The 14613-nt window shown below is 42.8% G+C and overlaps 1 protein-coding gene across 3 annotated transcripts in view; it reads left to right on the top strand.

Annotated features, from left to right (window-relative positions):
- Positions 1-5639: 5639 nt before the first annotated feature.
- TES (testin LIM domain protein) overlaps positions 5640-14613 on the top strand; it is a 53672-nt gene continuing 44698 nt past the window's right edge. The window contains exon 1 of one of the 3 annotated variants that reach the window (XM_050936279.1): positions 5640-5735. Coding sequence is in view for 2 of the 3 variants with exons in the window: in XM_050936278.1 (XP_050792235.1) it covers positions 11673-11699 (27 nt within the window). In the remaining variant the exon portion in view is untranslated. Of the gene's footprint in view, positions 5736-11557; positions 11700-14613 lie in introns of those variants that run through there. The other 2 variants (XM_050936278.1, XM_050936281.1) reach the window with 2 other exon arrangements.

Below are 14613 nucleotides of genomic sequence, written 5' to 3'. Positions count from 1 at the left end.
GTTAGTGGGAAAAGAAATCTGTTTAATGTTGTCAAAACAAAGGGAGCTTACCACTTCAGATATCTTGCCAAATTGGGAGTGTGATGGATAAGCTGTGATTTCTACAGCAAGGAAGTTGGTAGCAATGCTGTATGATCAGAGAGAGAAAGAAAAGGAGACCCATGAAGACCTGTGTTGCTTGTGCCTCAATCTAGCCATCAAAAAGGACAAGTCATATCAAAAAGCATCTTGGCAAATAAAGATTTGGATGTCTTCATGCATAGATAAACTAGTTACTGGATCACCATTGCAACACGGGTGGAAAAATATGGATGATTAGCCATTTCCTGTATTCAAGGGCCCAATGGCTTCTGAGCTTCTACAAGACCTTATCTGTGCATGTACCAGTAGGGGTTGCTGCACCATCAACTCTGTCTGTAGTCAGAACAATCTTCCCTGCACAGAACTGTACACATGCCAAGGCAATGAAGATTATGGTAGCACACGCACTCTCAGAGATAACAATGAACAAAATGATGATAATGATGTGAACTAGAAGTGTCAACAGTGCAATTAAATTTCAATGCACAAAATTACTAGATTTTGTTTTACCCTTTAGATTGTTGTGTTGCTTTGAGGTCAAAGAAATTTAATTTTATGTCTTGAAATACAAAAGTAATTAAAAACTACCTGAAACTAATGCAAATATTCCAAAGTGGTCATTTTATCATGTTGATTATGTCATTATTTATCTGCATTTCTATGGTAAGAGCACCACTTGACAGCTCCACATCATACCTCATCTTAAAATAGACATAAGCAGCTTTCAAATAATGTTTAATGTGCATATGTGCAGAGAGGGTACATTAAATTGACCAAATTGGTGTGTATGCCGCTCACCTATCAAGACAAAAAAATCCTGCTTGTCCTAGATGAAAGAGTGATGGGTTAATTCTCTTAAAAATTCATCAATTTATGGGATCTTGTCCATATACATCTTTGTCTTTAGTACTGATTAGTCATTTTTTTTCCCCATTGGTACAACTAGGCAAAATTGGATAGGAAATATACAAGTAAGGTAGCTGACTGTGAAAAAACCATTTTTAGTGGATTATAGTTTTATATTATAGACCTACGTCTGACATTTACGTTGTAGTCTTTACTTTTTGGCTAAACATTTTACACTTAGAGAATGTATCAATTTAAATAAATAAATGACAAATCATTCGTAGATTACAAGGTCCAGAAGGGACCACTGTGATCATCTAGTCTGACCTCCTGTATAACACAGGCCATAGAAATTGCTCAAATTATTCCTAGAGCACATCTCTGACAAAAAGAAAACTCAATCTTCATTTTAAAAATGGTCAGTAATGGAGAATCCACAACTCAGGGTAAATTGTTCCAATGGTTAATTAACTTATTTCCCAGCTCAATCACAACTATTTCTGCTTGTTTTTGTGATTGTTCTTCAAGAAATGGGACTACAAAAGGTATTTCAGAATACATCACTTTTACCCTTGGTTCTGCATTCATCATTGGAGGGTTGGAACATGCTACTCTTTCAATTTGGGAACTCAGAAAACGAGGAACACTTTAGTGGCCACCTATGAAGAGTTCGGTGTAAGTGACATACCTCAAATCACATAAAAATTCTATGGCAGAGGCAAAGATAGAATACAGTTCACCAGAGTGGCATTCATCTGCCTAAGCCATAAGACCATCCTTTGTTTACCCTGCAATCCACTGCCTCAATCCAGGAATCCAACACACAACCCAGATTCATTATCTAAGCACCATTTATTCTGAATGAGGCCATGACCCTGTGGAAAGAATAGTATGTGATCATGTAATCACTTTATAGTAAAACTTATGCACAAGGGGGCCAAATTAAGATCACATCAGCAGCCTTATTTCTGGCATTTCCTAACTTGAGTGATTGGCTTTGCAACCTGAATGTTCTTTTAATGTAGCAGTTTGTATGTAGTTTCCTAGGTCTCTAAAAAAAAAAAGCAGACTGAAGGAGGGAAAGAAAAGTTCTGAAATGCCATTAGCAGAGTTCATCAGCAGGGTTTAGAGCACTCCTCACCAGTCCTCGACTCCTCAGCTCACTAGTTCTTCATCCCAATCCTCCATCTAGGTCTTTACCACCACCATCCACGATTTAAGTTTCTCCCTCACCAGCTCTCCGGGCATGGCTTTTCGACCTCTGCATTCCAGTCAAGATACATCTGCCTTCTCCTCCTTGCATGCTTCTTGGTTGCCAGGAGGGGTACCTTGATCACAGGAGATCCAGCCTTCAAGCTTTCAGTTCCAGCCACAGCAGCTGGAAACAGCAATTGCAGGGAAAGTCCTGCTCATCTCCTGGGCTGGAGCATGCTCAGGAAAATTTAGCTGTAACAGAGTTACATACCTCTGAGCATGATTACATAGGCAAAACAAAGTATTTCCCCCTATTCTCATTCTGAGAAACAGCTGAGATTTTTTGCTGAAAATAATAAAAAAGAAATAGGCAGATACCTGGCATGGAAAATTTCACCCCAAAGGGATTCTGTATGGCAAAGTTAAAAGCAACTTGAAAACAAGGCCTTATAATGAAAAGTGTTTAGCAACTTGAACTGCCATTTTCATTTATGCGATTAAGGGGAAGGGTAGGAGGAAAGAAACAATGAGGTTGGCCTGTCCTTGGGAACACTGCTTCAGCTAAATATTTCCTTTCCTCATTGCGTTTTGAGTCTTTATCAGCTGTTTTGGTGATAAAGAACTGATGCTACAAAATTATATTTAAAATGTGTTGGTTATGAAGCAATCAAAAGGTGGATGGGATAGGTGAGCTCAGATCTTAGTGATTTCTTTAGAGAGACAAGGGAATTTAGATGCAGTTAATAGAGCAGCACATGGACAAGGAGGACAGAGGAGATTGTGGGAAGTACAAAGCAAAGGTTGAGAAAACCCTTATTTTGACTTTATTGTCTTATCTTACTAACGTATTACAGTCAGTATTAGAGGTACATAGGCACCTACACCCCAGATTTAGGCACCTAAATCCCAGTTTTGGCTCCACTGTTATCCACAAAACTCCTGCCATACTCCATAGGTGCCTAAATTCACTTGGTGCCTAAGTTTTAAGGGTAAAGGTTCCCTCCACTCTTAAGTATCTGCCTCTGAGCATGTGCACTGCTGCCTCCCTCTAGGCATCCAAATGCCTATCTCCCAGCTAAACCCCAGAGCAAATCACAAACCAAGGGAAGATGGGCATTTAGCTGCCTAGCTCATATGTGGGGACAGATTCAGTAGATAGCCTCTAAGCACACCTATCCAGCCAGGTCCCACGTAAAGTCTGGCTGGAGGAGGAGGAGTTGCTCACTATATACCTTTTAGCCTAGTGGTTAGAACACTTGCTGGAGATGTGGGAGACCCAGGTTCAATTAACCCCTCTCTGCCAGAGGAGGAAAAATGATTTGAATAGGAGTCTCCCACCTCTTAGGAAGCTGCTCTAACCATTGAACTATGGGATTTTTTGTTCTGGGGGCTCCTCCTTTTTCTCTTTCCTCCAGCTGTTGTGTCTGAAGCAAAGCAGGTACCTAACTCATCCCCTCAAGAAGTGGCATAGGTACGTCCAGGCAGCAGGTTCCTGGATCGCTAAGAAGAAATAGGTACCTCCCTGCAGCCCAAATTTAGATGCCTCTCCCTGAGCCAAGGCTTAGCAAACACCTCTCTTGTTGGCATTACCCATTGGTAACTTAAGTGGCTCCCCGCCTAGTGTGCTGACTTTTGTGGATCACATTCATTGTATAGGGAGACTTGGTATCTAACTTGGCTTTGTGTACTGCAGTGATGTTCTTGTGATTTTCTAGGCAACTAAAAATTAGGTGTTGTGATCCTCAGCATTGCAAATGCCTAAGTCCTTTCATGGATCCTACCTGCTGTGCTTAACTTAATGCCTGTCAATACTCCTTTTGAAATCAATGGGACTACTCAAATGTATAAAGTGAAACACATACATAAGTCTTTGCAGGATCAAGGCCTAACTAAAGACAAGGCACAAGAAGTGAGTGTAAAACTTGATGGTGTGGTTAGGCTCATGACTGCTTGTGAGAGGTTTCTGTGTTAGAAGAAAGATACTGACTAGGGTTGCCAACTTTCTAATCGCACAAAACCAAACACCCCTGTCTTGCCCCTTCTCTGAGCCCTCCTCTCTGCTTGCTCCATCCCCCCTCCCTCCATCACTCGCTCTCCCTCACCCTCACCCACTTTCACTCGGTTGGGACATGGGGTTAGGGTGTAAGAGGGGGGTGAGGGCCAGGGATGAGGAGTTTGGGGTAAAGGATGGGGCTCCAGGCTGGCACAGGGAGTTGGGGTATGGTGGGGTGCAAGGTCCCAGCAGCACTTACCGTGGATCCCAGAAAGCAGATGCCAGGACCTTGTGGCCCAAGGCGTATGGGCGGCTAGGAAGGCTCTGCGCACTGAACTCGTGTCCACAGGCACCTCCCCTGCAGCTCCCATTAGTTGTGGTTCCTGGCTGATGGGAGCTGCAGAACTGGGACTTGGGGCAGGGGCAGCACACGGAACCTCCCTGGTCACCCATGTGCCTAGGGGCCATGAGGACCTGGTGGCCACTTCCATGAGCTGTGCGGAGCTAGAGAATGCAGGGAGCCTGCCATAGCCCTAGCCCCTCGCTGCACTACTGACCAGACTTTTAATGGCCTGGTCAGCAGTGCTGCCCAGAGCCGCCAGGGTCCTTTTTCAACTAGACATTCCAGTCGAAAACCAGATGCCTCGCAACCCTAATACTGAGTTTGTTTTTTCAATTCATCATTGACCTAGAGGTCTCTCTAGCAAAAGGCTTAAGAACAAGAGGCTGTCCAAGTTGCCTTTAGAAACACTTCACTATATGAGGGATGTGATGAATTACACATAAGAAGCTAAAAAGCAACTACTGCTACCTACAGCAACTGACATAATTCCAGTTTTAAATTTTAATTGAGACCGAAATATGGCAAAATGTTTCCCATGGATGGGTCCTGGTGCTCACAGGAAAGGGTTCTGCAGGTACAAGATTCTGTCCACCCAGAGCAATCTGCAGGACTGTGGCTTAAATATGTACTTCAAAGAAGATACCTATCGCTACATTAGGGTAACTATGCATTACCATTCTGACCTATAGCTACATTAGGGTAACTATGCCTTACCATTCTGTCATGTGAGTATGAAGAAAGATCTGAGTGTGACAGTAAACATCAAAGTACTGAAATAACAGGTTGAAGGATATGAAAGGAGGGAAACATTTTAGAGTTTACCCTAGATAACTACTTCCATTTTATTTGCAGATGTTAGGAGGGAACTACTCATCATTCTGATCAAAGCTTTTTCTAGGACTGCTCTATGATTTTACAACTTCTCTCTGATTTTTTGGGCAGAGCAGGGGGCCACTTCTCAGTTGGGAATCTTTTTCCAATCTAGTGTTAGTTTTTCTGGGAATGAAATAAATAGAGGGAGAGATTTTGAGCTATTCAGTATTTCAAGTACTAGCTTGGCGATGCATGACCCTCACGGCATTATTAATCCACTTCAAGAAAATGCTCTAATTGTGCAGCCAAGCCTGGAGTTTTTCCTAGGGCTAAAAAAGGAATCAGTATTTAGGAGGACTGATACATAGAAGCTGTTTCCTAAGACTTAGCTGGCTGGGTCTGCTAGGGTGTGGCCGGCAAAGCTCACAATAGCCTGTAATACTGAATGGACAGAATGTGTGCCAGGTAAGTCTATTACTGTTTGTCTTAGCATTTGTAGCCATGAAGCATGATCTCATGTGAGGTGATGACTTCTTAAATAGCATCAGAGACCTTCTGGCAGTCCAGATAGTTATTCTCATGCCATAAAGTATTATTTATTAACTCTATTTTTCTGACTAGCTGGGTGTTACACTATCCCCTTATGAAAACAAATGAAGTTAATCTCTAAATTACTACTAGTGAAAAAATAAGGGAGCAATGATGAGTGCTGGAGTCACCCTGCATGGGAAGGAGTCTAAATGTAAGCTCTTGTGATTTCATATTACTGTTTTTTGCTATTGGATATTCTTTCAGAGACCTGTGGTCCAGATTGTAACAAGAAAAAATCCTACGTTACTGACTTGATTAAAAATCAGTGCATTTCTGAAAGCCAGTTTCTTTTTATTTCATTGTCTTTGTGCTTTTTAGGGCAAAAGATGCAGAAAACTAGATAAGTGTTCATAATAAAGACAAGATAGATGTATGTATATAAAGTAAATACATGAAAACAAGGTAAGCAACAACACAACAAAAAGCAGAGATAAAACTAACCTAGCTGCCTCTTGGTTATTTTCTCACATCTTTATGCACTGTCAAAAAACAAATGAAATATTATGGAAACGCATTGTGCAATCAGCTTTTCACAGAGCCAAGGAGTATCTCTGGCCTTATTTGGTACTTTTCTGACATTATATTTTGGCTAACTTTATTTGTTTAGATTATAGACCGATTTAATGTATTAAATCGTGTTCTGGTAGGAGAAGTGCACTTCAGAATGTACATAACTACTGTTTTTTCCACTAGGAATAAAAGCTAGGGCACTAATAAATGGACTAAAGCAGCAGCTCCATTTTCCTCAATAATTGATCTCTCCTCAAGCCATTACACCAGTATTATATTTAAATAGATACAAAAAGACAATGTCATCCCTTTTTCGGGCTGAATTGTTTTCTGAAAACTAAATTAGTGTATTAATCCATGTTGAGGCAAAACAGACATCTGTATTTATGCTACACTTCAGATTATACTTAAGAAAAAAATTTTAAAAGCACAACACTGTCATTTTCTATAACATATAAAGCTTTGAGTAAACAGCACAACTAGAGGAATTCAGCTGCAAGTTAAAGTGACACAGCCATTTTAAATGTTTAAATAAAAGAACTGTTTATTAAATATCAGCTTCACAAGAAGAGAATTTTAAACATTATGAATAACCATTATGACATCATCCTACACCAGACTTAGGGTTGTATTTATAAATGCATCTGTTTAATCTACCTAATGGATCTGAATTGTTACTTAAAATGCACTCATTACTTTGGCATCTAGCCCTCCTGCCCTCCTCAAAAAACACACTCCACCATCAGCCTCATCACTGTGGAACATGATACAAATGCAGGTTATGTCAGCATCACAATGGCCAGCTGGTGTCTTCCACATGGGCCTTTCTCTAATTTCTCATCATGAGATGACCTAAAAAGCCACCATAGACCTAGGTTGCATCTACTGTATAGATCCCTTACTAGGAGCTGCTGGCATAATTAGCATTGTGCCATGCTGCCTGCTACTAGAATAGAAGTCAATTGGAATTTTGTCATTACTTCAAATGGAACAGGACTGAGCCTTCAACAGCTGCTGTGATGTGGCCAAGATCCAAAGGATCCTATGTTAATCTTCCTTTCCCTGTAATAATGTCTCAAACAATAGCAGTAGTAAAATTTAAAAAAAACAAAAAAACAAAAAAAAAAAACCACACATTAGAAGACAGACATGTCTGGCTTCTCTGGGAGAAAACAGAACACTTTGCATCTGACAATTATTTAAGAACAGTTTGTGTTTGAGAGAATGAGGTGAAATAAAACAATCTGCCAAATTATTGGTAAATGCCATATAGGGCAGTTTAACTGTGTATATGTAGTCATGTCCCATCCCACCCCCAAGATTACAGGAAAATATGAAAATAGAAGATGTATATGGGACTTACTCATTTGAGCACTTTAGGATGAAAGGCAAAGGACTGACTCTTTAAATGTTTATGTCTGTACCTAACTTAGTTTGTGACCACAATCTACATTTGTGTACAAATGTATGCATCTACATTTTCAAAGATGCATACCAACTGCTAAGAAGAATACTAATATTTTGAATCACACCATTTTTGTTGGTAGCAACTACACAAAAAAATCACTGATACACAAAGAATCACAACAAGACACCATGACTCCAAGTTCTGTTTTCAGTTGTACTGGTGTAAATCTGGAGATGAAGTTAATGAATCGAACCAATGGATTTATTTGCTCCAGATTTGCACGGATAACACAAAGTAGAATTTGGCAGGATAACATAGATAGTACACCATTTCTTTTCACAGGTTCTACTCTAGTAGTGATTGGCCTAGCTAGTGTTTGGAAAAGTTGGTATGATGTTTAAAATATGCAGAGCAACTAAATTTAAACTAACTTTAAAGAGTGCAAGATGAAGCCCTTAGGCTGATTTACAACACTGCCTTTTAGAAGTTGAAATATTAATTTCCTGACAAGTCACTCTGATTCCCTCCGCCCTCTTTGTAAATAGGAACAATTGACACACCTTCCTAGTTTATATCCACTTTCTTTACAAATTTCAAGAGTTCAGAGAGTAACTATGACAAACAAAAATGTTTTACTTTAAACAATCAGAAAAGGTGGAATATATTGCTTCAGACCTAAATAAATAGAACAGCTGCTTCCATGCCAAGAGCCTTATCCAAAAGGCATTTTATTAAATGCAAAGATCCTCAGGGCCCAATCCAATAAGCATGCTCAGAGCTTGCCTACTGAATCCAGCGCCTCTGGAAAAGCTTACACAAAACAGCTAGAGGAGGAGGAGAACTTATCTCAGAACTTTTAGCCCAGTGATTAGGGAACTCACCCAGGCTGTGGGAAACCCCCAGTTCAAATCCCCTCTGCTTGAGGGGGAAAAAGGGATCTGTCACCTTTCAGGTGAGTGCCCTCACCATTGGGCTATTCTGATGGGGATGGCTCCTTCAGTCTCTCCTGTTGAAGCTTTAAAAAGTCATTGTAGCAAGGGAACTCAAACCTGGATCACTCACCTTCCAACCAAGTGCACAAACCACCAGGCTACAGAGGCATTCATACTTGATTTTTCTTCTTTCATTAATTATCCATAGAGGTACCATAGAACTGACAACCCAAAGAAGAAGTAGTCACCTCCCTGCAGCCCATACTTAGGCACTGAACTCTTTGAGAAATGTGTAATTTAGGACACACCCCTCTCGCTGGAATCCCCCATAGGCACCCATGGGATTGTGTAAACTACTGCCCCGGTGCCAGACTCAGGCTTTGTGAATCTGGCTGATTTTCTAGGCACCTAAAAGTTAGGTGCCTAAGTCTGAGACCAGGGAACATAGGCATTTGGACACCTAACTTGCCCATGGGGCTTCATCAGGCATGCTCAGAGGGCACCTACAGGCGTCAGGCCCCATTTAAAAGCTATCCAAAGGAGATGGAACCCACTCTATAACTTTTAGCCCCGTGGTTGGACTAGTCACCAGGGATGTGGGAGACTGTGATGATTCTCAGGGTACCTAGGACCAGTACCAGGTTAGGTGTCCAAACTCTGGGTGACTGAGAGGCTGGTGGTATTAGAGAGCTAAGAGCCAATTACCACAAGCCAGACTCCCTCACTCTGGAGGGAGGGGATAACAAGGTAATTCACAGTCCCAGGCAGGGCCAGATTAAACTTTGGTGGGCCCCAGTGCCCGGACCATGACCTTGTCCCCCTCTCTGCCTGAAGGCCCTGCCCCTGCTCAACCTCTTCCCTCCGAGGCCCTGCCAATCGCTTGCACAGTGGGGAGGGGAGAGGAGCGAGGAGGGGGTAGAGAGGAGTGAGCAGCAAGTGGGGTCTCAGGGGGAAGAGGCTGAGCGTGGGTGGAGCAGGGCTGGCTGGCTTCACAGGAACCAGGATCTAATCTTTCATGAAAAACACTCCTACTCAACAATATATCACCTCAGTGAATGGATACAGAGTGCTTCTTTCCACTCTCAAGAGTGTGCTGTAATAACTGAGCTCTGCGATAGTCTGATGCAGGGCTCTCTCAATAGATCCAGTTGAAACTGTTCCACTGTGGATAAATCCTTAAATGGTCAATGGACCACAGAGAGAAAAGAGTGGGAATGACTCAGTGGTCCCAGGTACTAGGAGACCATGTGTTGAGTCTCCCCTGTGCCAAACATTTTTTATTTCTCCCTTCACCAGGAGAGACTGAGGGAGCCTCTATCAAAGAGCTCAGTGGTTAGAGAAGCCTCCTGGGAGGTGGGACACCCCTGTCCAAATCCTCTTCTCTGGCAGGGTTGGGGGAATTGAACCTGGGTTTTCCTCCTCCCAGATGAGTGCCTAGCCACTGGGATAAAAAGCTATAAGGTGGGCACCACCTCTACCTTTGTGTGGTGCAAGGCAGGCACATAACTCTTTCCCACAAGAAACTATGTAGACACCTATGCACGGAGACAGGTCCCAGATGTGGATCACTAGCAGAGCTAGGCACCTCCCTGCAGCCAGGATTTAGGTGCCTATTTCTGAGAAAGTGGCAAGGCTTAACACATCAGCATCTCCCATTAGTCAGTTCAGGCATGCTCTTTTGGAGATCACATTTTATCTCTCCTCATTCTATAGAGAGTCTAGGTGTCTAACTCTTCTTTGCAGATCACAGGGCTCTTCTTGTGATTTTGTAGGTGCCTACAAATTAGGCAAGTGTTGCAATGCCTAATTCCTTTTGTGGATTCCACCCCTAAGTACTTTCGTAAATCCCATTGTTAATAGAATTTTTAGAAGTGCCTGGGTGCCAAATGCCAATGGAGTTTTATGCACCTACATACCTTGAAAAATCTGGCTCTAAATCCCTCAGTGCCTAACTCCCCAATTTTCTAATTGCCTCTAGGCACTACTAGAATACAAACAAATAATACAACAAACCACAAAAGAGCAAAAAAGTGATGTCCCAGCCAAGCCACCTGCAATTAGCCAGATGGCCCAAACTGTAGCATAGACAGAGCCAAAAATCTAACCCGCTGATATTTTCTTTAAACACAGCTTGTGTCATCTTGACATTCGGTTGAGCTGCTTTGTCAACCTCGGACCGCAGTAATTAATTGGTGAAATTCCTTACAGTGGGGCAAACTGCTCGAAGGCAGTAGAGCTGAAGGGAGAGGAAATACATTTATCAAAGGACAAGACAATCCCCAGAAAACAGAGCCTGGGAAGTTATCGAACATGTGAATGCAATTTTAGAGAGGCGGGCGCTTATCCTGTCTCCTGCAAAAATACATCACTGGATTTCAGGCCATTTCCCCTTCTTTGGGAGGAAGCAGACTTCCAGGGGGATTTGCCCAAAGCTGGAGAGTTGTGTCAGCAAATACCTTCTCCATGACCTTATCAGCTGGCTCAGTCTGTGAATGATTCAAAAGCCCAACTCACAGACCTCTCTGCCCCCATCCAACTTCGCAGCTCCTCCCAGACCGGCAGCAGGCTCCGAGCACGCAGAAGGCTGCCTTGTTCTGCGGCTGCGGCTGCGGCTGCGGCTGCACAGCGCTCAACCGGGGAGGCACCACACCCCCGAAACAAGCCTTTTGCAAACCCCAGGCTGCTGCTCAGCCAGCAGGCCAGCAAGAGCCCGGTGTGAGATTCTGATTGGCTCGCAGACCAGAGGGCCGCTACACCGGGATTGGCTGGGGAGCTGCTTTTGTTCCCTTGCCACGCCCTCGGCGGCAGCGGCTGCCGCAGGGCAGCGGAAGTTTGAGTGCTGGGGCTACTCCGGCTGGGTGGGTGCAAGCAGGGGTGAGGCTAGCGCAGCCCTAGGCACATCCGCGTGCTCCGGTGAGCGTCTCCCGCTGAACCCTCGCTCGTTCCTAGCGGAGAGAGACAATGGACTTGGAGAGCAAAGTGAAAAAGGTAAGGGAGGGGTGTGCTGCACTGGGCGGGCTGCTGGCTTACCTGCCCCGGGCGCTCCTGGGGCGGACAACGCCCCAGCTCCTCATTGTTCTTTTCCTATATAGCAGCAGCGCTGGCTGCTCTCCTCTCCATTGCAGCCGCTGTCCTGTCTGATCGGGAGGGGATAGATACACAGGAGTATGCATCTCCTGTTTCAGCCATAGCTAACGGAGTGGGACCCCCACCCACCACCATAATCTTATGTTGGGCAGGATCTGCTTGAATGATGTTGACTTTTCCCTCAAACTGCTGCTGTCTTCTCAAGGGAGTGAGAGTTGTGCCAGTTAATTGGGGCTCTTTGAGTTGGCTCTTATTAGAATACGAGGTGAAGATCTCCAGACCCACAGAGCATGATGCCTGGCCCCTCCCTTGTTCTCGCTCAGGTTTGCTAGCTTCGCTGTTAGCCTTCAGAGATTCTTAAGTGTGGGTAGTGGTGGCCGGTATGTGTGAAAGTGGTGGCTGGAAGGAAGCTGATAACTTATTTCCGTTTCTTAAAGTAGAAGATTATAGGAAGGGTTGTTTAATGTGACCAGATTAAACTCCTACAAAATGAGACGCACTGAACGACTAGTTTATTAACCTCCTTACTGCCATCACTCACTGTCCTTCCCCAGCCTCCAAACCAAAGAAGGTTTCTTTCCATCTGCAGTGGCAATTGTTTAAATACAGAAAATTACTCTCCAGCCTGCAGGCCTATGGTCCTGCAGCCCATAAGATTTTTTTTTATCTGATGGCACTAACACTTCTGGTTTTTCCTATCTTACAACAATTGAACCCTGAAAAAATAAAAATACCTGACATGCTAACCTGTGTTCATGTATACACCATGTATAAAGGGTATCTTCAATTAAATCTTTAGAGTATCCTTAAACTATACTGACTGAATTAGCTAAAGACCAATTGACTCACTTTGGGGAGAATATTCCATTTTGAGTCAGTTATGGATTTCATTTTCTGTATGTCAATGACCTTGTTTTATTGACATGGAAAACAGGCTCTTTGCTATGTGATATCAAACTTTTCTTTGGGACATCAAAATTATTTGATCCGTAGATAAGTAAGAGAAGCAGATGGAGAGTCAAAGTTTTAGTTTAATGCAAATGTCTTCAGTAATGAATTTTGGAAAGGCAGATGGAATATCATATGCACCTCTACTCTGATATAGCATGAATTCTGATATAATGCAGTAAAGCAGCGGTCCAGGGGGGCAGGGCTGCACACTCCGGCAGGTCAAAGCAAGTTCGATATAACATGGTTTCACCTATAACGCAAAAAGATTTTTTTGGCTCCGGAGGACAGTGTTATATCAGGGTAGAGTTGTATGTGGAATTCTGTAACAAGGATGCTGTAAATAGATTTGAGGACTCATTATTCATTTTTTTTCCCAGTGTGCTCTTAATTTAAACTGTCATTTAAAAAGGAACCTTGCCATTTCATTTTATCTACTTTGGAGGTGCTCAAACTGTAGGTTGGGGCCCCGGAGTGGGATGGGATCCTATTTTAATGGGGTTGCCAGGGCTGGCTTAGACTTCCTGGGGCTCAAAGCTGAAGCCCGAACCCCACTGCCTGGAGTTGAAGCCAAAACTGCAGGACTTCAACCCTGGGTGGTGGGGCTCAGGTTACAGGCCACCTGCCTGGGGCTGAAGCCTTTGACCTTCTGCTTTGGTTCCCCCAGCTCATGATGCTGCAGCTCAGGCTTTGGCCCCTCCTCCTGGGGTCATGTAGTAATTTGTTGTCAAAAGGAGGTTGCGATGCAGTGAAGTTTGAGAACTCCGCTCTAGTGACAAATGCATGTGTGATAACCCTGGAAGCATCTTAAATAGTTATGTCAAAACTTGTCTTGAGGAACAAAGGTTGTGTTCAGGTATGACTGTTTGACACTTTTGCTGTACTATATTTGGCTAGGTACAGGGATTTATAAATGATTTTATTGCTCTTTTTTATCCAAACCTGAAGACATCCAGAATGTTCCTTTATTTAGAAAGGAGTGGAAATGTTTATAAAAGATTTAAGAAATGTTGGTCTATTAGAGAGAAACTTACCAAAATGACAAGGGTGTCATGGGACTGTGGGTTAACAACTCATTTGACTCATAGTCAAATAACCAATTTGCCTAACTTCTCAACCTTACACTGAGTTAGTGTGTGGTGATCTCTCTGTGAAAAGCCTTTTATAGAATCTGCATACAACATTACTTAGGCTCTGATCCTGCAGTTGACTGTGGGTGGGTGCTGCCACAGAGATCCATTGATTTTAATGGAGCTGTACAGTACAGAAGAGATGTGCCTTCACAATCTCTTGTATGATGGAACTTTAATTAGTAAAAAATCCCAAACTTTGAATGCAGTTATGAAATGCACTCTAGGGCCCTGTACAATATTTAGATATTGGACAACTTCAGGGTCCCCACTTTCTGAAATTACTTCACCTTTATGTAAGATTAGCTGGGGGAAGAGTAAATCTAAAATTTCATACCTATGTTTTCATACTTTAATAGATCAGTTATGAAAACAGATAGAACCTGATAACTTATTTTTGCTTAATAGTTTGGTATTGGTTTGAGCAAAATTGTCATGAGTGAGCACCAGCTCTAAATCATACAATAGGTAATGGAAATAGTGAGACAATATTACATGCAGGGCTTCTCTGGTTTGTTCTGTCTTGTTTTTACCCAACTTTCATTTTCTTTCAGACTCCCAAGCTAGTCTTTCACCAAAGACTTCTGCAGATATCCGAGACCTACAAACTTTTAAGCTGACAATAAAAAAAAACAGCATAGCTCATTTTCATAAGTTAACCATAGGAAGTCAGGGATATGGAAGACTCCTCACGACCCTCCCAAATGTATACATTAATAAGAAACTCTCCATCGTTC

Source organism: Gopherus flavomarginatus, chromosome 1, assembly GCF_025201925.1.
Source record: "Gopherus flavomarginatus isolate rGopFla2 chromosome 1, rGopFla2.mat.asm, whole genome shotgun sequence".
Taxonomy (NCBI): domain Eukaryota; kingdom Metazoa; phylum Chordata; order Testudines; family Testudinidae; genus Gopherus; species Gopherus flavomarginatus.
The sequence above is the reverse complement of the archived record's forward strand: the minus strand, read 5'-3'. Positions and strand labels throughout refer to the sequence as shown.